The following is a 25140-nucleotide window of genomic DNA, read 5'->3' as shown; positions in this document are numbered from 1 at the left end:
TAATCCAAGGACTTAAAAATCTATTTTAAAAACTAAAAAGGTTTTATAACCGGATACTCCACATGAACAGCTTTACACAAAAGGGTATGGTTTATAGGGCAAGCTCTTGGAACTAAAGGAGCACACTTTAGACACTTTTTAGATATAAAAGGGGCCTTTGCCAACGCTACTTTTGAATTCTTTAGAAACATCCATAGAAGAATAAAAATTGTTGTGCTGGGCAAATTCTTTTATTACTTAAAAAGGACACTAAGTATTACGATTTCCGTCCAAATAAGTCCTCTCCCAACATCCTACAACCTCTGGTTCAATACAACCACCCCTGGTGATGAAAATACGAAAAAAGAGACACGTCAGTGTTACCTATTCAAAAATAGAACTTTCCTTCTTGCTCAAGGTGGGTGACTGCAAGTCTCCATTTTAGGGATTTCAACAAAGGCGATTTCAATGATTACTTTTTATTTGGATTCGACGTCATTATTGACGTTCCACGCACTTTTTTGCTTAAGGAAAAGACGAGAATACGGAATTTGAAATTTTTATATGATGCTACAAAGCAACACTACTAACGCAACACTGCGACACTGACACGCAACTCTAAAGCAATAATGCTGAGCAGAATGTTATGTTAGGAAGCAGAATTCAAAGATTTTATTGGCATAATATCATTAATGTTGGGAGAGGTGGGTACACAATAAAGGACGTCCTTACAAAACGCTTTATCCCCAACAGGATCAACTGTGGATATTCTACACGAGTTCGAACTAATATAGTACCTTTTTGTGCTAAATGCCTTCGATTACCCACGGATTCAGTCTTACGAGATGTACGGTATAAGATAGCACAGCATTAGAAGCAAAAACCATCAGAAAGCCCTCTTTCTCAGCAGAAATACGCCAAATGTCAAATCTGACAAACAAACTGGTTTTGAAAATTGTGCTAATTTCAACAACTACACGTGCAAGCACCTAAGAAGCGTCCAAATGGCACAAATACGTCCCACCTTGCAACACTGCATGAAATCACCTTTGAACCTGATGCAGCATTTTAAAAACCCTAACTCAATCTTATGAAGTAACAAAGACAGTGAAAATGCAAAATGACTATTGGATTAGGTTAAATGGAACCTTAAACAACTATATTTATCTTAAAAAGTAAGAAAAAATCAAGAGTTCAATTTTTAAGGAAAAAGACCTCCATATAAAGCTGTGCAGTCTTTGCTAGTAGCGGGCTCTAAAGAAAGAAACGTTGGGGGGGGGGGGGGGTGAACAGTAAAAATAGGTAAAAACATAAAACACCAAACAGATTAAGAAGATGTAGCTTTCCTTTGAACTTGCAGTTGTTTTCAGGTATCAACAGAAAAAAGCACTGTCAAAATTAACTATTTAATTTTGCTGATTTATTTCCAAGGCTTAATGGATATAAATTTACTGACAAATACATTATATTGCTCTTTTCAAAATCCTAAAAAATCGCGGTTTTCAGGTATCAATAAACTTAAGATGGGTCTAGGTGGAAGGGGGGGGGGAAGAAATGTTTTTATTCTGTCGTATTTGGTATCTAAAGATGTTGGTTAGCGCTTTATTAGCGATAGACTAAAAGATTAGATGAAAAGAAATGTTTATTCTTTACTCACCCTCATGTTGGTGACAATATCGAAGGGTGATGAACAGTTTTCATTGTGATCGGAAATCAAGTTTGTCAATAATTCTTCATCAGCCATTCCTTTAATTTGACAGATTTTCAAGGCGTTCTTCTCCAGCACTTCCATTAGCTCTTTGTAGAAATACTCTAAAAAGGGATAATTTCCTATTCTATAACGAAACACAATAATGCTATTTTTATTATTATTTTTTGTCATCGTCACAGAATTGTAAAGCTCTCTTTAATTAAAAGATTTCCTAGCTGTAATCGTGAGTTAATTGGTATTTTTTTTTTTTTTTTTTTTTACAAAAAAAAATTCTATTACACTATGAAAAGCCAACATAATTTTCTTAGCATAGACATGCTAGTAGCCTGTTTTTCTTCTTATTTTCAGAAAACTTTTCTAAAAATTAGAAATCCTTTGCCATCTGAACTTCTGCATATTTCCGTGCAATTTGGTAGAATTGAGATTTTTCCTGCATTATTTATCATTTCGCCATCTGAACTTCTGCATATTTCTTCGTTTACCCCCCCCCCCTACGTTGAGCGAATACGTTCAAACACCGTTCCTTTTGTGTCATAATGCCGTAATTTTGACTATTCTGGGTTTCCCAATTGCTTTTTGTAAAATTTCTTTTTAGAAACAGCAAATATTTTTCCTCGTAATCCGATATTTTTTGTTGTGTGATCCTCGATGTCGTAAATTGCCTATTTGAAAAGCTCTTCATTATGATCGTTCACTCTCTCTTCTCATTCTTTCTCTCTCTCTCTCTTCTCATTCTTTCTCTCTCTCTCTCCCCTCTCTATCCCCCCTATCTCCCCTCTCTCACTTGCTTTCTCTCCCTTTCACCTATATTGTGTCTCTATTCTCTTCCCCTGCATGGCTAGTATAATAGCCTAAATAAATTTAACAACGGATTGATTGAGCGAGAACCCCAGATAAATCTATTTTACCTCAAATTAACACATGGAATCATATCAGAAAAAATGTCATGTAGCGATTGACTTAAACCAGAACCATTCTCTTTTAAACCGTCTTTCTGTAACCTTGAAGCAGGAAATTTTCAAATCAGACGTTAACGGATGATACAATTTAGTGCCCCGAAAAAAAAAAAAAAAATAAAAATCCATAGCACAAAGTACCATAAATCTCATTATGGTTGTCCCCGTTGCATCTCCAACGAAGAAATAATCAAATAAGAAACAAAGAAAACAGATTTATTGACAAAACAGAAAGGAAGCCAAAGTTGCTTTCTCCTCGCTTTCTAATTCCCTAGATGCTATTGAACAATCGAAGTTAGATCCGCTAAAGTATCTAAAGCTCTCCCATTCCGAATGTTTATATTTTTGACCTATCTTAGAAATACTTGTTTTTTAGATGTATTATCATAATTCTGCCATTCCAAGTACAGGAATACGGAATACTCGTTGGGAGCTGGGTTTTTTATGACCTGTTCTCTGTTTTTATTTTCCACTGTTCATTCTTTATATTTTCCGACGGATGTGTAATTCAGCTTGTCTGTTTTTTTTCTTTTAAGACTAGTTTTGCGTTTAAATAAATGTTTTTTTTTATTTAATGGCAAACCATGTATTTAAAAAATTATATTTAATTTAATGGATAAATTTGAAGGCTACAATTGAAGGTATTTAGTTTAGGAAAAGAAGAAGGAAATGATCATTCCATTTTGAACAGAGAAATAGGAAATAACCTGAGAAATGCAGATATATGATAGGAAATAATAGAGAAACGGTAGCTAGATAGTTTGTGCTGCTGATGTTTATGTGCGAATTCATTGGGGGGGGGGCAAATTTAATAAAACCTAAGGCAGTTCATTTGTGAAGAATATCGATATTTTGCGTTCGATCTCCTTTTTGATCTTCCTGTCGTGGCAAAGACCTTTTCCCCTATCCAGTTTTTTTGGTTTTTATGTTATTATAGTTTTTGTTACATTTATAGTTTTTGATTATTTTTTATAGTTTTTTATATTATTTATATAGTTTTTTTAAAGCATGTTATAGGTTTATATTAGGCTATAATTATGTAGTTTTTGATTTTATTATTATTATATACTGTTTTATTTTGTTATTATAGTCATAGCAGTAGCGTAGGAAGAAGGTGCGGGAGGGGGGAGATGAACCGCCCCGGGTGCCAGCCATGGAGGGGTGACGAAAAATTGGTCTAAAAGGACTTATGATCGATTAGGGTTTGCCGTGCAAAAAGTGGGTAGCAAAGTAGCAATGCTAGTCGGCAGTTTTCAAATTTATTGATAGATTTTGTCTGAAAATACCATTTTTGTATATATATATATTTATATATAAAATAATTTTTGCTCAAAGAAAAGCTTATGTTTAGTTGAGACGAAGATATATCTTCAGGAGACATGTTAAACGAAATCCACGTCTGAGGAGGTTTTTACAAGCGGCAAACGTTCCTGAAGAAGTGGCTAAGAAGTGGAGTTCTTTAAGACTACTGCAGTTTATGGTTGAGTTTGAACTTCCAGACTCTATTTCTAATCTAACTTTAGCATTAAGGTTTTAACTGACATTATGTGTCTCTTTCGCTTCTTGCGAGAGGAGTTTGTCTAAACTCAAGCTTATTAAAAGTTGTTTCAGATCTACTATGAGCCAAGCTTAGCCATGTTATCTATTGATAACAGTGCAGCAAAAAAGATAGATTTTGATGAGGCTATTTTTAAGTTTTCAGAAAACAAAGTTAGAAATAAGAGGTTCTGAATGAAAACATGGGTTTTAAATACAGTACATTTTGTTAAATTCGTGCAGATATATATATATATATATATATATATATATATATATATATATATATATATATATATATATATATATATATATATATATATATATATATATATATATATATATATAAATATATCATTCAATCACCTGGGAGTTTGAAATAAAAGTACAAAAAACATGAATAGGCCTACAGTTAAATACGAAAGCTAGAGCTATTCTTGTATTTCCTCTTAAAACGTTTATAATAAAGGCCCCTGTCCATTTTAGCCTTACTTAATGTAAGCCACGAATTAAATTGGTGTTGTTTGATATTGTAATAATATTGTTAATACGTATAAAAGTTTTGTATTTTGCTTAAATTTATGTAATTTTTTTATATTAAAATGTTTACATACCAATGTTATACAGCACGCAATTTATTTTTCCTTTCACTCCTTTATTTAAACACTTCAAATAGCTTTTTTTAATTGTATGTTTCTATCATAAGTAGTATAATGTCAATCTAAGGCAGCAGGCAGATAGGACATTACTGTGTCAATCTAAGGTACATGACAGATAGGACATTACTGTGTCAATCTAAGGTAGCAGACAGATATGACATTAATGTGTCAATTAAAAGTAGCGGACCCGTAGGCAATCCATACAAGCGGGCCTATATTTCAAGTTGACAATCCCCCCACCATACAACCAGACACATACCCCACCATACATCAATATGCACATACCCCATCATACAAAGGGACAGTACCCATACCATATAACAACATACATAAATGGATGTTTTATTGTTCATTGTCTTGGTGTTTTATTTGATGTTTTATTGCATGGATGTTTTATGTGTATGGATGTATGGATGTTATTGTAGGGATGGTTTTGTGTATGGATTTATGGATGTTTGTTGTTTATTGTATTGGTGTTTTATTTGGTGTTTCATTGTATGATTTTCTAAGGTAAAAGAACGAAACGTTACTCAACTAAGCCAACAAACCATCGAAAATATTTTGATTTTATAAATAAACTCAATGTATTGTTTCCGAGACACTGGCCAACTGATGCTAAGCCTCACAATATTGTAACAAGATATTTGCACATTCGATTTATCAATTGGATTTTTGGTAGGTGTTAACAGTGATCTGTTTTGGGGCATCATTTATGGCATCATCCATAGAATATGCATACCACGATGATTTGAGATGCATACTGGACAGACAATTTCTTTTGATGGTTGGGGCCCAAGTTCTCCCCTATCCCTCAACCCCATACCTACACCCCACCCCAACCTCCCTCCTCCCCCTCCCACCCCTCCAGGTCCCCAATTTTTTTTGGCATATTTTTTTTAATCTTTTTTCCATGTCTTAAATTTTCGGTAGAAGATGGAAAAAGTTCGACTTTTTTTTAACTTATTTTATTTTTATATTTTAATATAGAAATTTTTTTCAATTTTTTACATGTCAGAATGACATGAAATATACTTAGAACAAAAAAAAATCACATTTAATATTTTTTAAGTACAAAATGAGAATGATTTAGATGTATAAGTCGTGACTTTTACTATTAGAAAAATAATGTTTGCAGTAACACTTTTTTGTGTGTGTGTTTAATGTGATCTTCGAGTGAGGCGTTGAAGGACTTTACAGTTTGTTTTTCATTAATATCTTTGGGTGTGAGAAATATCGTGAATACCGTTTACTGAGGTATTTTCCCTGAATTAGAACATTTTGATTCTATTTTAAAGGAAACAACGGACTGGTTCTCAGGGATAATCTCCTCAGGAGAACATTCCAATGTAGGGGCGGTGTCTGTTCTTCGAGTACTCTTTGAAGGCTGTGAACATATCTCGTTTCTGTAAATATGCCGCATTGGCTTGCCACAAACTGAGTTAGCCACGCCTGTAAGTTATAAGAGAAGAACAAAAGAAAAGAGAAGGACGGAAAATGAAAAACAAAACAAAATTAAAGTTCCTAAAATAAGCAAAAAAAACAATAATTACGCAACAACAAAAAAGAAAATAACATGCACAATAATTACACACAGAAAATAACGCGATACGTTAATTGTTTTTAAAGGGAACCGTCAAGACAATATACAACAAATCAGGGTAAAATGTTTTTGACACTTATTTTAAAGCTTCATTTAATTCAACTGATTTGGTTGATATTTCATAAAATTACATAGAATGATGTGTAAGTGTCCAATAATTATTATGAATGAAGGACAGTGGATAGTTTTTTAAACAGAGGTGGGGTGGAAGATGCCTCAAACAGTGCATTCAATGCCCACATATCCTTACTCTCAATGAACCTTTAGATAATTATAGAATGATTTTTTGGGACAGGAATGGGGGTTGGAGATTGATATCTAACTGCTCTTGATACCGCTTGGGAATGTTTTTGTCCAAGTTTGCATTATTGGTGCTGAGGTGGAGAGGGTGGTAATACGCCCTTCACCTTGCAAAAGTATTTTCCTATGTAGCATAAATATTGTATTCACATGCCTACCTGGACAGACGTTATTTTTCTATCTCGGGGGGAGAGGGGGGGGAGGACATCATGATTTTATAAATGGCTAGGTGCGGCATGACCTAAAATTGGTTGGAAACCTCTGGGCTAGACGAACGTATAGCTTTATTATATAATTATATAACATATTAAATGATGTACATTCCTTGCATCATTTAATACGTTATATAAAACGCTATTACGTTAAGACGTTAAGACGAAGCAGAAAGTGGATGGAACAGGGAAAGAGAAAAAGGTTGAAAAACCCTTATGTGTGACAATTCGCCCCAGAGGATGTTTTCGGGGGTGGTACATTGTGCAACGTAGGCCTCAATTGTTAGTAGTCATCAGAAGAAACGCTAATGTTTTTTTTTATTAAGTTTGAACGATCTATTCTAGTGTAAATGAATGTTTTTCTGGAAAAAATGCCCAAAATAATGCCATATGTGTAATAATGCCTGCTAGAGGGTGCCGTGTATCAATTATTCACTGTCACAGGGTCGGAACTGACAGAAAATAATACCAAGAAAAGATGAATAAAAAATGGAATTGAATCACATGCCTTGTGCACCATTTTCATGTGTTTTTCGAAAAACCTGGATCATTCTCTAAGAAAACGTCTATAAACTATCATTCTCTAAGAAAACATCTCTAGAAATTCTCTAAGAAGGACCCTCCAAAATGTTAGGATCATATTACTAAGAAGTGAAGAATTGCTGTGTCCGGGTTTATAATACTCTTTAAAGTATTACTTAGCAAGCAAGTGCAATTTCTATTAATTAATTTTCAAATTAATTGCAAACGTCATTTTAAGGATTGGAACATGAGGATTTTTATTGCATGGTAATGGCTATCACGTAGAAAGTATTCCTCGGTACAGAATATTGGCAAGGGTTTCATGAACTGTGCCGTGAGTAAAATGCAATGTATTTAAAATACCAAAGTTCCTTCTTTTTAAAGATAATTCCGACTTCCTCTAATTAAGTTAAATCTAGTTTCAAAAATGAAAAGTCCTTAATCAGCAAAGAGAAAAAGTGCAGTCACCCCCAGAAAAAGAACGGCGCTATCCAAGCTTTAGATTTCGCTAAGAGAGTGAGTAATAAAAAGATGCTACGTAGAGATGCTACGTTCAATATTTCTAAGTAAGTTTAAACTATCAGATCCGTGTGAACGTTTGAATCATCAGAAATAATCAACAAAATTTATTGGACAACGGGTTCACATCCTTGGTCCAATCGAGCCAATGGTGAGCCAGTTCTTACAGCGCAAGATAAAAGAGCTCCGTTTGATAGTGGGGTAGAAGTGCTTTTTGAAGATATTCGTAAATCAGAATCAGGACCATTCAGACAGAATTTTTTGGCCATTCAAGCTTGGCAATTCTTTCATGTTGTATCTGAGTCACCATTGTTGTCGTTTGAAGTGACTCACTGCAGTGCATCTAAATATGTAAGTTCCAATAAATCTATTGTTTTTTACCTGTGTTTATTTCATTTTATATGTCCGTATCCAGCCTAATGATAGCTAATTAGTTCGCATGTCTCCAAGGTAGCGCTCCCAGAGGAATCTGATCTCCAGATAGCTCAAGAAAAAAGAGGCCACATTTATATGTCTACATATTCAATTTTCTCCCATTAATTGAGGAGGGCGCTAGCCTAGTTGACAAAATCTTTACTGCTATATGCGGCGATATTGGAGAACCTATAAATTGTATGTTCTCAGCTTTAAGGTACGATATTACATTTGACGCAGTCAATATTTATAACCACGACTCTAAAGCTTTCATCGCTACAAATGGTGCAGCCGGAAATTGGAAGATAACTTGCGAAATAATTACGCTATAAACTTTGTAATTTGAATTAAATTATTAGAGAGATACAGACATATAAGTAAAGTGATTAGGCCTATAACCGCTAAGCTACGACAGGGAAATCCCTTAAAATATCTCTTAGGAGATAATAGCCTCCCCCAAAATAGGTTAAGTGAAAAAATAAAATTTATTTTACGTTGATTAAAACACAAAAAAAATGTCGGACGACCTTAACGAGTTATTAATAGTGCAGAAATTGGTCGCGAAAAATATAGAAATAGCGAAATCTATACCAGAGTACAATGGTCAATCAGATATTGACGAATTCAATATCCAATTGGCCCAGTTTGTACAACTAACAAAAACAGACCTAGGAGCGTTAGTCGACGTGCTCCTACTACGATTAAAAGGCGAGGCCTTAACCTTTCTAAAACATATTGAACATACCATAGGCAATAACGCCAACTTGCCAATAAATACGGTTGATAACTTGTTAAAAGCATTTAAAGATAGGTTTATAGAAACCAGTTCCATAAATAAATTAAGACACGGAACAGTGAGCTTTGACTTTTCACAAAATATAAGAGAATACATTAATAATAAACGCATTTCTGTAGAGGCAAAATACGGAAGTGGTTCGGGGCAACTGTATGAAAAAGTCATACTAAATACCTTTTTGCAAGGGCTACCCCCAAAACTATATAGAGTGGTAATATCCAAACATATTCAGAGGTTGGATCTCGCAGTTCAGGAGGTAGAGCGATTGATCAAAGTCGATACGATGGTTGCAAATCATAGTAAAGCAAAAATAAATAGCCTTGGCGATTCAAATGCTAACATAAACTTCGAGGGCGATCAGGCATCCCCCAATTTCTTTTCAAGGAATAACTCCCCAGTACCACAAAGGAACAAAACGCAAGAACCCGCTAGGCAGAAAACAGTACGTTTTCAGCCTATCAAACAATCTAATTATGGAAATAACCCTACAATAATAAAGTGCTATATTTGTAGTCGTATTGGACATATCGCGAGAGAGTGCCGTTATGTCCCCAATCGCATACCAAGAATTGCTGACGGTAGTATGCAAAATTATGGCAACCATTTGTTCGGAAGAAAAATTTTTAGCGCCGCTGGTGCGCTAGGCTATAACCAGGGAAGATTGCGCCAATGAGTACCTTACAACGCGTACAAACCAAATTTTTATACCCCTCCCCCCAATAGACAAATTAATTACCGATTTGAAAACCCAAATAATCGCCAAAGCCAATATAATGTGAGAATGCTATATAGAAATCACGAAAACTTGCCGACGGGACATGAAAATTTTGCAAGCCAACGGTATTGGCAGTCAGCGCCAGCAAGCGTCACTGACGCAGAACATCCACGTTACCATAATAATACATGGTGAAGACAGACAGACGTAAATCAGTTAGATATCCCTACGGACCCTCATACGTCTCAATACCCATTACAGGCACTGAAATATGAAATAAATCCTCAGAAACCTTTCAGGCCCCTCAAAAATATGACTTAGACCCCGAGGGTGCCTGGAATATTTAATAGGTCCAAGACAATGGTGGTGCCGTCTTGTAGTGATATTAATAACAAGTTACCTATATTTAATGATTTTTGTGTAGAAAATGTTTATTTTAAGGCTTTGATTGACTCTGGTGCAACGATTAGTATCATAAACTCTTGCGTATTTAATATGTTGCCTCTGCATATTAGGCGACAGAGGAACCCTAATAATCCCAATTTAACTAGTGGGACAGGCCATAAATTGGACGCAAGAGGTTCAATTTGCCTAAGCGTAAAAAGAGACAATAGGATCTTTATGAGAAATTTTATAATATGCGATAACTTTCCATATGAAGCAATCATAGGCGCAAATTTTTTAAGGTCTAACAGAGTACTATTAGACGTAGCAAATGAGAGGCTTGTCTACCCGGCTGAGGTAGGGGAAGAAATTTCTACCTTAAGAAATCGTAACAGAGGATACGAAAACAACATAACAGTAAACAAAATTTCTGACGATGAAGTAAATTTAAATACTAAAAGTATTGAATTCGCAAAAATAAAAATAGGAGATTTGCGACAGTACAGGTCAAAAGAAATCAAGAAAATATTGGAACTATGGAAAAACATAGTAAAACCCAACGTGATGCCAAAAGAGGCTGCAATAGCACAGCATAGCGCCAGTATGAATCTAATAAATAATGAAAATAAAGAGAAACATTATAGATTTGCGATAAGGAAAACAAAAGTCCCTCCCAAAACGATGAAAAAAATGCAAATACCATAGATGATTGACCCACTAGTTAGCAAATATAAAATTTGATTTGTTACCTCTCTGAAATATCTAAAAATCTGCTATGCGAGGAACATATCATATCTTATGACAAAGGAGAAGGTTTTATTTGGGTAACTAATAACCACGAAAATGATACAATTACAATTAAAAAGGGGACATGTTTAGTTCAAATCCAGGTTTTAACGGAGAATGATTTAAATACATGGGAAAATTCTAAAAGAATTCTAGTTAACGGGATTAAAACTTCAAATAATAAATATCTTTTAACTAAATCACAATTTTTAAACAAATTTAATATGGATCATATTACGGACTTGGAACTTAAGAAAAAATTATGCGAATTATTATGGAATTTTAAATATGTGTTTTCTGCATCTGAAGATGACATCGGGCTCATACAATTTTATGAACATTCAATTTTAACGACTGGTAATCCCGTAGCAAAACAGCCATATCGTGTGCCGTATAAGCCCAAAGAACGGTTAAAAAATAAAATTCAGGAATTAGAAAAAAATGAAATTATACGCCCAAGTAAAAGTCCGTATACTGCGCCAGTGATATTAGTACCAAAGAAGAATGGTGATCTTAGACTTGTAGTAGACTATAGAGCCCTTAATAAACAAGTAGTTAGCGATAAATTTCCTCTACCAAGAATAGATGAAATTCTTGACTCAATTTCAAGCAAAAACAAAATTTTTACTTCTTTGGACCTTACCCAAGGCTACCACCAACTGAAAATAGCCGAAAAGGATGTCCATAAAACTGCATTTTCAGCATCGGAATGTGGTTCATATGAATACTTAAGGGTACCATTTGGATTGAAAACAAGTTGCAGCGCGCTATGTAGACCCCTATTGCACCTGCTAAGGGGATTAAAGAATATCATTCATTTTGTCAACGACGTCATATGCCTGGGGGGAAACACTAAACTATACTTAACGACGCTAGCTAAGGTGTTCGAGAAGTTCAGACAAGGCAATTTAAAATTCCGGCCTGAAAAAGTGAATTTATTTCAACCTAAAATTAAATTTTTAGGAGTAGTAGTAACACAAGAAGAGATATCCCCAGACCCTGATAAAATAAAATGTGTTGAAAACCTCAAATCCCCCAAAACTATGAAAGAATTAAGAGGAATTTTAGGTCTTACTGGCTACTTTAGAAAATTCGTACGCAATTACGCCCAAATTGCAAAACCCCTCACAGAATTAACTAAAGGGAACTCCCATAATGTTACCTGGTCCTACGAAGCTCAAACTTCTCTAGACCGTCTCAAAAAGACGCTCACTTCTGAACCAATTTTATTACTTCCTGATTTCGAAAACGCAGTATTTGTGGTTACGACCGATGCTACTTGAAAAGCTATTGGAGACATTCTTTCGCAAATAATTCCCATAGGAAACCCTGATCCTTTCCAAGGACCATCTAATAAAAAAAAAATAGAAAAAGTTATATATACTATTCGAGTAGAACCTTATCAAAGGGCGAAAGTAGTTATTCCACCACAAACTTAGAATTATTATCTATAATCAACCACTTAGACAAATTTCGACACTATTTAATTGGTAGAAAATTTATACTACGATCAGACCATAAAAGCTTGCAGTACCTGCGCACATTTAAAAACCCCACGGGCATTCTAGCTAGATGGATTATGAAAATCCAAGACCTCGATTACGAATTTGAAGATTTCAAAGGTAAACGAAATACAGCTTGTGACGTTTCGAGTAGATATCCAGAAAATATTGCGTTAGAAGCAGAGAAAGATGAAGTTTACGCCATAAACACTAAAAGCAAACACGGACATAAGAAAAACAAAATCAACGCCGCAGTAAAGGAAAATAGGGTTAACTATTGTCCCTTGTCGTTAAAAGCTAAAAAAGGACGAACTGTGTTCGGCGCTTATTAATTATTTTGTGAAAGACGTTGCGTAACTAGATAGATTCAAAACTCTTAGAAAATAGATAAATAATTTCTACTACGTTCTTGAGGATGAAATAGTGTGTAGAATCGTGACTTCTGAGACAAAAGAAACCAAACTTCAATAAAGCCTGTCTTACCACAAAACTTGATAGTACCTCCATTTGAATATTTTCATTCAGATATAGATGGACATTTAGGGGTAATAAAAACTTTCCATAAATTAAAACAATATTTTTACGTGCCGTCGGCAATGAAAAAACTTAAAGAATTTGTAAGTACATGCGAAGCATGTAACTTAAGAAAAAGCTTATCCTAATCCTCCAATGGGAAGGATCCCGGTAGCAGAGTACCCCTTCGATATTATCTCATTTGACTTATACGGAACAAATGGAGGCTTGCCTGTCTCTAGCAGAGGCCATACTTGTATTCTTTCGGTTATAGACCACTTTTCAGGATTTACTTTTGCAAAAGAATTAAAAAATCAAGGTGCTTATGCCACAAGTAAGGCGTTAGCAAAATTATTTTTACAATTTGGCATTCCTAATAAAATTTTGAGTTATAACGGGAACAATTTTGTTTCAAAGGTAACAAAAGACTTAATGAGTTTTCTTAATATAGAGAAAATGTTGACAGCTCCGTACCACCCACAAGCTAATGGTAAAATAGAAAATAGGCAACAAATATTTTCGAACGTATTAAGTATTTATACAAAAGACAGTAGGAACGACTGGGATCAGTTCTTATCTTATTTCACTAACGTAATCAACACTACTTATTCAGAAACAACTAAAGATATTCCATTTTTTTACTTTTTGGTTGAGACTTCAGAATCCGGCGTAAGGAGATTATTGAGTAGTAGTAGTCTTATAATAACTCGAAGGATTACAAATAAGAAATCATAAAGAGTATGGGAAAAACTTGTAAAATAGTTAAGCAAGAGTTGGAAAAATATAACATAAACCAAGAGCTAAGAAACCAACCCAAAGTCAAGGAGAGTATAGATTTCAAAGTAGGAGACTGCGTCTACCTGAACGAGGCAAAAACGGGAGGAAAAAAACTTTCCAAAAATATTCTGGACCGTACAGAATAATCAAAAAGTACGATAACGAATATAATTTTCAAATGGAGAACTCTGATAGTGGAAGAACTTACAAGGCGCATGTTAGCCGAATAAAAAGAGCCAAATTTCCAGAGAGATGGGTATCACATCCCTCCTCTACTGATTCGTCAGATGCAGAAAATGAGCCCCCTATATCAAGATTGGCAGAGCTAAAACCCTTTAATTTCAAGCAAGACTATTTCGAGAATGACAGTGATGAGGAAAATTTTGAAGAATTTTTAGCTATGAAAAATCTAGTTATTCCAAAGAAAAAATCCCTAATACCAGTAAGAATAAAAACGCCAAAAAGCTCAAAAAGTTCATCACTAGAGAGCGCGGGAGTATTAGATTATGCAATATCCCCAAAAACCCATTTTTTCCCCGATAGAATTTCGACCCCATGTCCCCCCAAAAGATTTCCAGACGATATTGTTTTCCCTGCAATACCGATAGAAAGGCCCCTGTCCTAACAGGAGAAATTAAACAAAGCTGCAGAAACCCCCGGCATTACTTTAAACAAAACTCCCCCCAAAGATGTAACTAAAACAAACCTACGAGAGGCTATGGATTTAATAAATTTTCCCATAAAAATGAGTCAAAGTACATTACCCGAGACTAAACTTCAGAGGATGACCAGTAAGTAAAATTTCATGATACAACTGTGTCCAAGGTGAAACCTAAACAGTGGACTTCATGGAGGGGAACTGTAGTGCTAAAAATGCCCCATCCCCCTGAGGACATGGCATTCAAACAGTGGAGGAACCCCGCAAAAACTCTTGATTCCTCTCAAGGCTCTCAAGAATCTTTCAAATCCCCCGAGTTGAGAACTCAAGGTCCCCGAGTTGAGAACTCATAAACCTTCTACTTCCAGAGGAGTAGAAATTTACGAAGGAAGGGCAGGTGACACCTCAAAAAGTGCCAACTCTAAAAGTTCTAATCCGGATTCGTCGGAAACTAGTTCTGAAGAGTCTGACGGTGAATCAGACCTTATAGTAGCTAAAGAAATAGGAAAATCAAGACCGACCTCAGCAGCCGCACACGGGAAACAAACGAAATTAAAAGGGCAATAATTTTTGAAAAAAAAATACAAAAATTTTAATCTTATTTCGCCGGCATAACCGAAAAAGAAAAAACCGCAAGAAACAGAGGATAAAAAAACGACGCAGTCAGGCAGAACTGTTAAAAAACCTGACAGATGGAAATATCCCTAATTAATATAATGACAAATTTCAAATCCCTTATAAAAATCAACTTGTGATCCACAATAATACATTTAACAGTGTGCAAGTAAAGTTAACCAATTAAATATTAATGAAAAAAAAATATATATAATACAAGAGATGTCAAAACATTGGTGATCAGAGAAAAAGGTTGGAACAGAAAATAACCAAAGGTAGGAAGCTCGTGGTCTACTGAGGACGACAACTGGCGTTGGACCACGTCCTGTGGGAAGCCTGGGGAGGAACTCAAGGCTCATGACAGCTATTGGTTTAGAGGAGAGAAATTCGTGGTTTTTTTTACTAATCGTTTAATTTCTACCAATAAGAAGACTTCAAAGGTGATGACGGTGATATCTTTACTAATGGTCTTATACATGGATTAAGACGAGGTGAAATCTCCTCTCTACAATGGGCATAAGAGCTTTCTAAAATGTAGAATCCCTACAACCATTATTAAACTCATTAAGACAGGGCTTTTTGTGTATGTTTTGCAGTACTGCTTTGGTATCTACCCCTTTCTTAAGTTCATTTGTATGAAATTGCCTTCCACGTGAAGATTGAAAAATTAAGAAAGTTAAACTATGAAGAAAACTGATCAAAAGAAGATCAAATATGCCTAACTTGACTTAATAATTCGATAATCTGACACATTTCTAGAGCTTGATCTCAATCGTGTTTTGCTCTATTTTTAGGTTTTCAGTGTTTAATATTCCTTTTTTTTACTTGCCATTTTGTTCGTTTTTCTAGCTGAAAATATCAGTCAAATTCTTATTTAATTATTCTAATAATCAATCCGTACCCAATTTTTTACTTTAATTATTTATTAAAATATAATTTCTCAATAAGTTATTAATTAAAACTCAATTATCTCAATTAAACTAATTAGAACCTGATAATTTATTTAAGTTAGACTAAGGTTTATGTTTAACTTGAAAAGATTGTGCTTCATTTAGTGAAAAACGATTATTTTTGTAATTTTTTTTCCTGTTTCTCCCTTTTTTTTTAGTTTATGCGAAATTTATTTGAGCAACATGTATATTAAATTATCCAATTCTGATATAGTGACTACTAAAGAGATTTCCTCTTGAAACCTACATTTCTTTACCCCCATCAAACCTATACCAATTCCCGTCAGTTTTCAGTATGTTTTTATATAGCGAACTTGTTTTTATTAGCGGAAGTAAACATGACCAGTTCGGAGTGTCGGGTATTTTGAACATAAGGTTCAGCTTTTGAACTATGCAATTCAGTAGGCTATACCCTTCTATCTGGCAGCTTTATAAAATCAAAAAAAAATAAATACCAGTACAGAAGCGTCTAATTATGAGCTGATCCTGTTCATATTTATGAACACTATCATGATTTTCTGTGCCAAGAGAAACTGTTGGAACTTTGTCTTGTTACAATAAAACAAAAAGAATAGACCCAAGTTAAAAAACAGAATTACTATTACAAAATGTGGGTACGATAACCATAAAACAAGGGTGTCGACTCGTAACTAAAGGGTCAACCGTCCGAACGCCGTTAATTACCACGAGCACAAAGATAATAAGTCCCAAAATAACTAACTTCAAGGCGATCAACCTGTCGTACACTATTCCCAATATAGAAAACGAGGAAATAAAAACCTCGATATGGTCAAAAATAGAAAAGAATAAAGGTACAATAAGGCTCACAAAAATAAGAGAAGCATTACATTCGCAGATTCCCCTATTTACAAATGAAGATCAGAGATTAAAGTATGTGGATAATAAGTACGGATTGTTCTCAACCAATTTCTGGTGGAACATGCTATTGGCCGTATGTTTCTTATTCGCAACTTCCCTGACCATAAGAACCCTATTGACTTTTAATTACGGAAAATCCTAAGACTAAGAAGACGAAAACCAAGAGAAGAACACGGGGAAACAGCTCAAATGCAGAGGTTAATCCCAGAACCCCCTGAGAACGTCTAAGCCAAAAAAAGGGAAGACATTAGAAAACGAGCGGGTATAGAGATTTCCACTCGTCCTTGTTATTTCGCGTTCCCTCACTTTAGTATCGTTTACGTAAAACCGTGTGGTTATGACGCTGCAACATAAATTTCATAGACAGCACGGATGTGTGCCAACAACACAGGCATGAAATATGTTGTAAAATTATACCTTAATTTTAACCATGTAGCTTAAACTCTGTTTAAATAATTATCTTAAATCTAATGTAAAATTAACTAAGTGTTGAAAGAAGTTAAAATAAAGTGTATGTAGTAGTGTATATTAGAAAGTATAATAAGAGACCACACTTAAAGTTGAAGAATGAATATTTTATAACGTCATTAGGCTATAACAACTTAGAAGAAACTTCTATGTATTGAATTTCCCAATGGAAATTATGTCGTTTTATTATAACCAAACCGATAAAAATTTAGTTCTCTGTACTAATATTAGTGTTTTTATTTAACTCTGTCTCATAGCGTAAAATTCATGTACCCGATCAATACGTGACTTATTTGTACTATGAGTATTTACTTCAAAGAACGTGTGATTCTGCCTCGTTATTTTTATTACAGGAAGTGGATTGACACATTGGATATCGAGCATTACAATGAGTTGCCCAGTACAGATACAACCTAGTAGCATCTGTTTTCATCATGTCTCAACCAACGAAGAGCACTCACCATGTACTTCAGGCAATTTTCATCCCAGGCTTCGTCTGCGAAAACAACAGTTACCTTTGATCGTTGTTTCTTCGACCATGAACCATATTACGTATCAGGTAACATTATATTTGAATCTCAGTATCCAGCGCATTATCGAACTTTATAATCACATAAATTCTGAGAACCCCATCGATCAGTACAAGATATAAATACAGAAATATCGCCCTTGATAATCATTATGGACCCCAGAATCATTTGACTGTATAGTGATGAAATTTGAAATTAAATGATATTTAAAAATATTTGAAGCTAAATGATATTTGAAGATATTTGAAGTTGAAGTTAAAGACAATTTGAAGTTTAATTCTGAGAACCCCATCGATCAGTGCAACATATAAATACAGAAATATCGCCCGTGATAATCATTATGGACCCCAGAGTCATTTGACTATATAGTGATGATATTTGAAGTTAAATGACATTTAACGATATTTGAAGTTAAATGATATTTGAAGATATTTGAAGATATTTGAAGTTGAAATTAAAGACAATATATTGAAAGAGTCACTATAATTTGATGCCAACCCGTTCCTAATCCAAACTTCAATTCCCCCGTGATTAACCTATGAATCACTGCAAAGGTTAATCGACGCAAGCCATGAGCTACCAATTTTATAAAAGGCACAAATGAACAATTTTAGGCGAGAATACATTCTCTATGTGCCTCAAAATATCCTAAAAAATGATATGCTGAGAAGAAAATAGACGCACTCCCAGTGTTCGACACCTTAATGATAAGGCACCCTATAAACTATAAAAAAAGGCAGGTCAGAATGAAACCTGATAGCATATGCCAACACCTGTAGTGGGAAGTATAATTTCCCAGTTAACAATTAGAGAAAACTTGTCGTGTGAACACAATCAGGCTCGAACTGTTCCATGAAGAAACCATAACGTAAATGCTTCAAAATTTTGCCAAGACAAAAAGAGTGAGCGACAATAATTTACAACAGAAGGATTGAGTGCACTAAAGACTCGAAGGTGATGAAATAGATGTGAATTTACATATGTTACTTCTTAATAACTTTGATAACTCAAAAATCCCAATATCCTATCATTAACGTTGCGTAGCAAACATCTCCAGTGAAAGTGTTTTAAAATTACCAGTGAATATGGTAAACACAATATTGTATGTTTTAAATTGTTTTTGTATGTAATGTTAGATATACAGATAGTTATATGTAGCGTTGTCGAGCTATTCATTTAATGTAGCGTAGATAGAAAATGGTGTGCCATATAGACACCAAAATAAAAAAAAAGCCTTGTAAAAAGTACAAAAAAACTTATGTAAAGGTAGAATAGCCCCAACCTTGTTGGAAATGTAAAAGTAATCAGTGTTAGATGTAGAAAAAAAAATCTTTAGTAGCTAGCCTAGAACCATGAATAATCTTAGTCCGGTAGACGAATTTTAGATAGAGACGTAAAACAAAATAAAAAAGTAATAGAGAAGATTTGTAGGACTCCTGATTAAGCCATAACATAAATATAAAATAATTACGTAGAAGAAATAGTTAATAAATGGCGAACATTTTAAAAGCCCAAAGGCAAGCAAATGCTAATGACGGGACGTCATTAATTGATGGGAAGGGTAATATTTGCCGTGAGTAAAATGCAATGTATTTAAAAAACCAAAGTTCTTTCTTTTTAAAGATAATTCCGACTTCCTCTAATTAAGTTAAATATATTTACAAAAATGAAAAGTCATTAATCAGAAAATAGAAAAAGCGCAGTCACCCCCACAAGAACAATGGCGCTATCCAAGCTTTAGATTTCGCTCAGAGAGTGAGTAATAAAAAAGATGCTACGTACAATATTTCTAATGAAGTTTATACTATAAGAGCCATGTGAACGTTTGAATCATCAGAAATGATTAAAAAAATTTATTGGACGAAGGGTTCAAGTCCTTGGCCCACTCGAGCCAATGGTGAGGCAGATCTTGCAGCGCAAGACAAAAGAGCTACGTTTGAAAGTGTGGTAGAAGTGCTTTTGGAGGATTCGTAAATCAGAATCAGGAGCATTCAGATACAATTTTCATATTCAATTATATTGAATTCAATACATATTCAATTTTCTCCCATTATTTGAGGGCGGCGCTAGCCTAGTTGACACAATCTTTAGCGCTATAAGCGGCGCTATCGGAGAACTTATAAGGTTTCAATTTACGGTTTTAAGGTATAATTTTAGACTTGACGCGATCAATCTTCATTACCGCTATTAGGACGGCCATAAAACTTTTATTGCTACAGAACGATTTGATTAAGGCACGGTTTTACTGGATGGAAATTGGTCTTTCGAGTCCTAACATGGACAAAAATCGGTAGAATATAATGATGCTTTGAGAAGAAAATGTATTGAAAGAAATATAAAGTCTAAAAAAAGTGTTTTGTAACAACCCGTGTGTGTCCTCCTCAATTAAAAGCAGGGGGACCAACATGGACTCTAAAGAAACGGTTCACGAGAGGAATGAATTATCCACAAACATTCCTCATTACGTAAGAAATAAAGTAACGCCTTGAAATAAAAAAAAAACGCCATGAAAGAATATACCGTCTTGAAACCTCTTAAAGAAAAATCTCTTATGAAAAATCTTGAAATGTCTTAAAATGTCATAAAATTCCTCTGTCTCGTGCTGTCATTACGTAAGACCCACGTTTGCGCTGTCATTATGTGACATATGCGCCGTCATTACATAATACCCACGTATGCGCCGTCATTAAGTTATTTCCGATAAAGCCGCTAAGTCACGCATGAATCCCAACTCCAATTACGAAACACCCCCTGTGATGTACCATCTGTTGAGTCACGCACGATTGCGTCATCCTCTATTACATAGCAACCGAATGTAAACACTGTCTTAACACCTGCTAGCTCCCATGGAAACAGGGGTGTCGTGGAAACAGGGAATGCACTATTATTGCAGGGCATACGCTCGGAATCCTGGGAGGGCATGCGCTCGGAAGCAGAGTGGCATTGCTACTTGCCTGGAGCTTGTTTTCAGCCAAATTAAATGATAATATTGCTCTTTTCCTATTTATATACGCCCTCAACGCCCCGCTCTCACGCTAAAGTTTGACTCTTTCTCACAACTCTGATTTATAAAACAATAAAAACTTTATCAGGAAGAGTGGGACGATGAGGATGGGTCTGGGCCTTTCATATACGGAATAATTTCTGTTCGTTTTAAGTTTTAATGTCGCTCCTTACTTTCAGTTAAAAAAACTTGTTTTTTTCTTATTTAATTTCTGAACGTTTCTGAATTTGGAAATTTGGATTTTTAGAGTTTCAGTTACAAAAGAGCCACGTCATTCCTTAATAATTGTTTATTACCATGTTTGGTAGCTGATGCGAAAGTATACACTACTGTACATAATTAAATAAAAAAACAAGTTTTTATTAACTGAAAGTAAGGAGCGACATTAAAACTTAAAACGAACAGACATTATTCCGTATATGAAAGGGACTGTCCCCTCCTCAACGCCCCGCTCTTCACGCTAAAATTTGACTCTTTCTCACAACTCTGATTTATATAACAATAAAAAACTTGTAAAAAACTTATAAGTTGAAAAAACTTATTTTTATTTGATTACTGATCGTTTTTTAAATAATGTAGGGAAATACAGCTCCCCCTCCATAGAAAATTCACTTCCCTCGCGAGAAATTATCTCCATGGAAAGATTCTCCCACGTAACTTCAATTATTTACGGAACTAATATTTGCTAAATATTTCTCCCACGTAACTTCAATTATTTACGGAACTAATATTTGCTAAATACTAAATATTTGCGGAACTAATTTTGTAAGGTAAGTAGTAATGGTTCAATGCTTACAAGCGGGCAGTCCCCCAATGTAGCTACAATGCTTACAAGCGGACAGTCCCCTCATATAGCTATAACAATTACAAGCGGGGTGTCTCCCTATATAGCTATAACAGTTTCAAGCGGGCAGTCCCCCCATGTAGCTACAATGCTTACAAGCGGGCAGTCCCCTCATATAGCTATACCGATTACTAGCGGGGTGTCTCCCTATATAGCTATAACTGTTTCAAGCGGGCAGTCCCCCCATGTAGCTACAATGCTTACAAGCGGACAGTCCCCTCATATAGCTATAACGATTACAAGCGGGGTGTCTCCCTATATAGCTATAATAGTTTCAAGCGCACAGTACCCTGCCATACAAGCAGACAGTGTAATGACCGGAATTCAACCACCGTGAAAATTCGTGATGTTTCTGTTCAAAGTGCGTGATGTTTTCATGCTAGTAATTCGTTTCCTTTGTTTGAAGTTGTGAAATTCTTTTGTACCACCATACAAGCAGACAGTGTAATGACCGGAATTCAACCACCGTGAAAATTCGTGATGTTTCTGTTCAAAGTGCGTGATGTTTTCATGCTAGTAATTCGTTTCCTTTGTTTGAAGTTGTGAAATTCTTTTTGTAATTTAATTTGTTAGGCGTGGTTGACTTATGTTTAACCTTGAACTAATTTACATAAATTAAGTTATTATTAATTAATTTACATAATTACATTAATTTACATAATTACATTAATGTACATAATTACATTTTTTTTTTTTAACTTTTTTAAAACTTTTTTTTAAACTTTTTTAAACTTTTTTTTTACTTTTTTAAACTTTCTTTTAACTTTTTTTTTAGATTTTTTACATTCTAAGTATCTTCCCATTGATTTTTTATGAAATTTGGGTTTGATGTAGGAATCGAACGTGAGACCAGTGATTTCCTAAGCTAAAAAAACGACACGTTAATCGACTGAGCCAACAAGTCATTGAACATATTATGATTTTAGAAATACATTCAATGAATTGTTTCTGGGACATTGCCCAACTGATGTTAAGCGTCACAATATCGTAACAGGTTCATTCCATTGAACTCAAACAAGTTCAAGCACATTCGATTTATCAATTGTATTTTTGATAGGTGTTAAAGACTGTTCGTGAAAATCCCAAGTTTTTCTCTGATTTTTTGGACAATAGCCTTAAATAGAGAGTAGTTTGTTAGAAATGCGTCGTTGATAATTAAAAAATCGGATGATAAACTCAGACACACAAAAGGATTGTAACACCTGATTGGCTCGTATATTTTGCATGATATTTCTAAAGTCAATTAAGATCAACAAATGTCGGAGTGTAGGTTTTACATCACCAGGCACGTGCGAGGGAAATTTATTGCTGGTGGGGGGCTTAAAAAGTCAAAAATGGGTGAACTACATGAGTTGGTAAGACGGTTCGTGAAAATCCCAAGGTTTTTTCTGATTTTTTGGACAATTGCCTTAACTTGAGAGTAGTTTGTAGACACTAGATGACCGTTTACTCCACTTTCTCTCTCTCTCTATAGTGAGGGGTGGTGTCCGAGAGGTATTGAGATTTTCACAAACAAAAAAAAACAACTTACACACACACACGAAAAAACTTACACACAAAAACTTAAACACACACAAAAACTTACACACACACAAAAACTTACACACACACACACAAAAACTTACACACACACAAAAACTTACACACACACACAAAAACTTACACACATAAAAACTAACACACACACAAAAAAACTTACACACACACAAAAACTTACACACACACAAAAACTTACACACACACAAAAATACTTACACACACACAAAAAAACTTACACATACAAAAAAAACTTACACACACACACAAAAACTCACACACACAAAAACTTACACACACAAAATCTTACACGCACACAAAAACAAAAACAAACACAAACAAAAAAAAACACACACAAACAAAAAAACACACACAAAAAATTTAAAACACACACACAAAAAAAAAAACAAAAAAAAACAAAAACTAACACATAAACACACAAACAGACACACACAAACAAACTTACACACAAACAAAAAATTACACGCAAAAAAAAAAACTTACACACACACACAAAAACTTAAACACACAAATAAACTTAAACGAATAAAAGAACTTACACACATAAAAACTTACACACACACAAAAACTGACACACACACAAAAACTTACAAAAACAACAAAAATAAAACACACACAAAAATAAATACACACACACACAAAAACTTATACACAAATAAAAACTTACACACACACACACAAAAACTTACACACAAAAAAAAAATAACGCAAACACACAAAAACTAAAACACACACAAAAAAACTAATACAAACACAATAAAACTTACACACACAAAAAAACTTACACACACACAAAAACTAACACACACACAAAAAAAAACTTACACACACACACAAAAACTTACACAAAAACAAAAACTGAAACGCACACAAAAACTAAAACAAACACAAACAAATACACAAACAAAAAAAACTTGCACACAAGAAAAAACATAAAAAAAAAAAAAATAACTAACACACAAAAAAACTAAAACAGATACACAAAATTAAACACACACAAAATTACACATACAAAAAACACACACACACAAAAACTAAAACACACACAAAAACTTAAAAACAAACACAGAAACTTACACACACACACACAAAAACTAACAAACACACAAAAAATTACAAACACAAAAAAACTTACACACACAAAAAAATTAAACACACACAAAAACTTATACACACACACAAACACAAAAACTTACACACACACACACACAAAAACTTACACACACAAAAAGAAACTAACACAAACACAAAAAAACTGACACACACAAAAACTTACACACACACAAAAACGTACACACACACACACAAAAACTTAAACACACACGCACACAAAAACTTACACACACACAGAAACTTACACACACTCATAGAAACTAACACAGACAAACAAACTTACACACACACAAAAACTTACACACACAAAAACTTACACACACACAAAAAAAAAACTTACACACACACAAAAACTTACACACACAAAAAAAATACTTACACACACACAAAAAAAAACTTACACACACACAAAAACTTACACACACACAAAAACTTACACACACACAAAAACTTGCACACACACACAAAAACTTAAACACACACAAAAACGTACACACGCACACACAAACTTACACACACACAAAAAACTTACAAACACACACAAAAACTTACACACACACAAAAACTTACACACACAGAAACTTACACACACACAAAAACTTACACACACGCAAAGAAACTTACACACACACAAAAACTTA

At 34.4% G+C, this 25140-nt stretch overlaps 1 protein-coding gene across 1 annotated transcript in view; it reads right to left on the bottom strand.

The window, feature by feature from the left end:
• Positions 1 to 1644: 1644 nt before the first annotated feature.
• Positions 1645 to 25140, bottom strand: part of dlt (codanin-1 like protein dlt) — a 281789-nt gene continuing 258293 nt past the window's right edge. Inside the window, exon 8 of the mRNA XM_089093645.1 lies at positions 1645 to 1791. Coding sequence (XP_088949771.1) covers positions 1771 to 1791 — 21 coding nt within the window. The 3' untranslated portion in view covers positions 1645 to 1770. The remainder of the gene's footprint in view (positions 1792 to 25140) is intronic.

The sequence above is a fragment of the Artemia sp. Qi Xiang Cuo genome, chromosome 8 (genome assembly GCF_049724085.1).
Source record: "Artemia sp. Qi Xiang Cuo chromosome 8, ASM4972408v1, whole genome shotgun sequence".
NCBI classification, from domain to species: domain Eukaryota; kingdom Metazoa; phylum Arthropoda; class Branchiopoda; order Anostraca; family Artemiidae; genus Artemia; species Artemia sp. Qi Xiang Cuo.
Note: the sequence above shows the minus strand (reverse complement) of the source record. Positions and strands in the feature narration are given on the sequence as shown.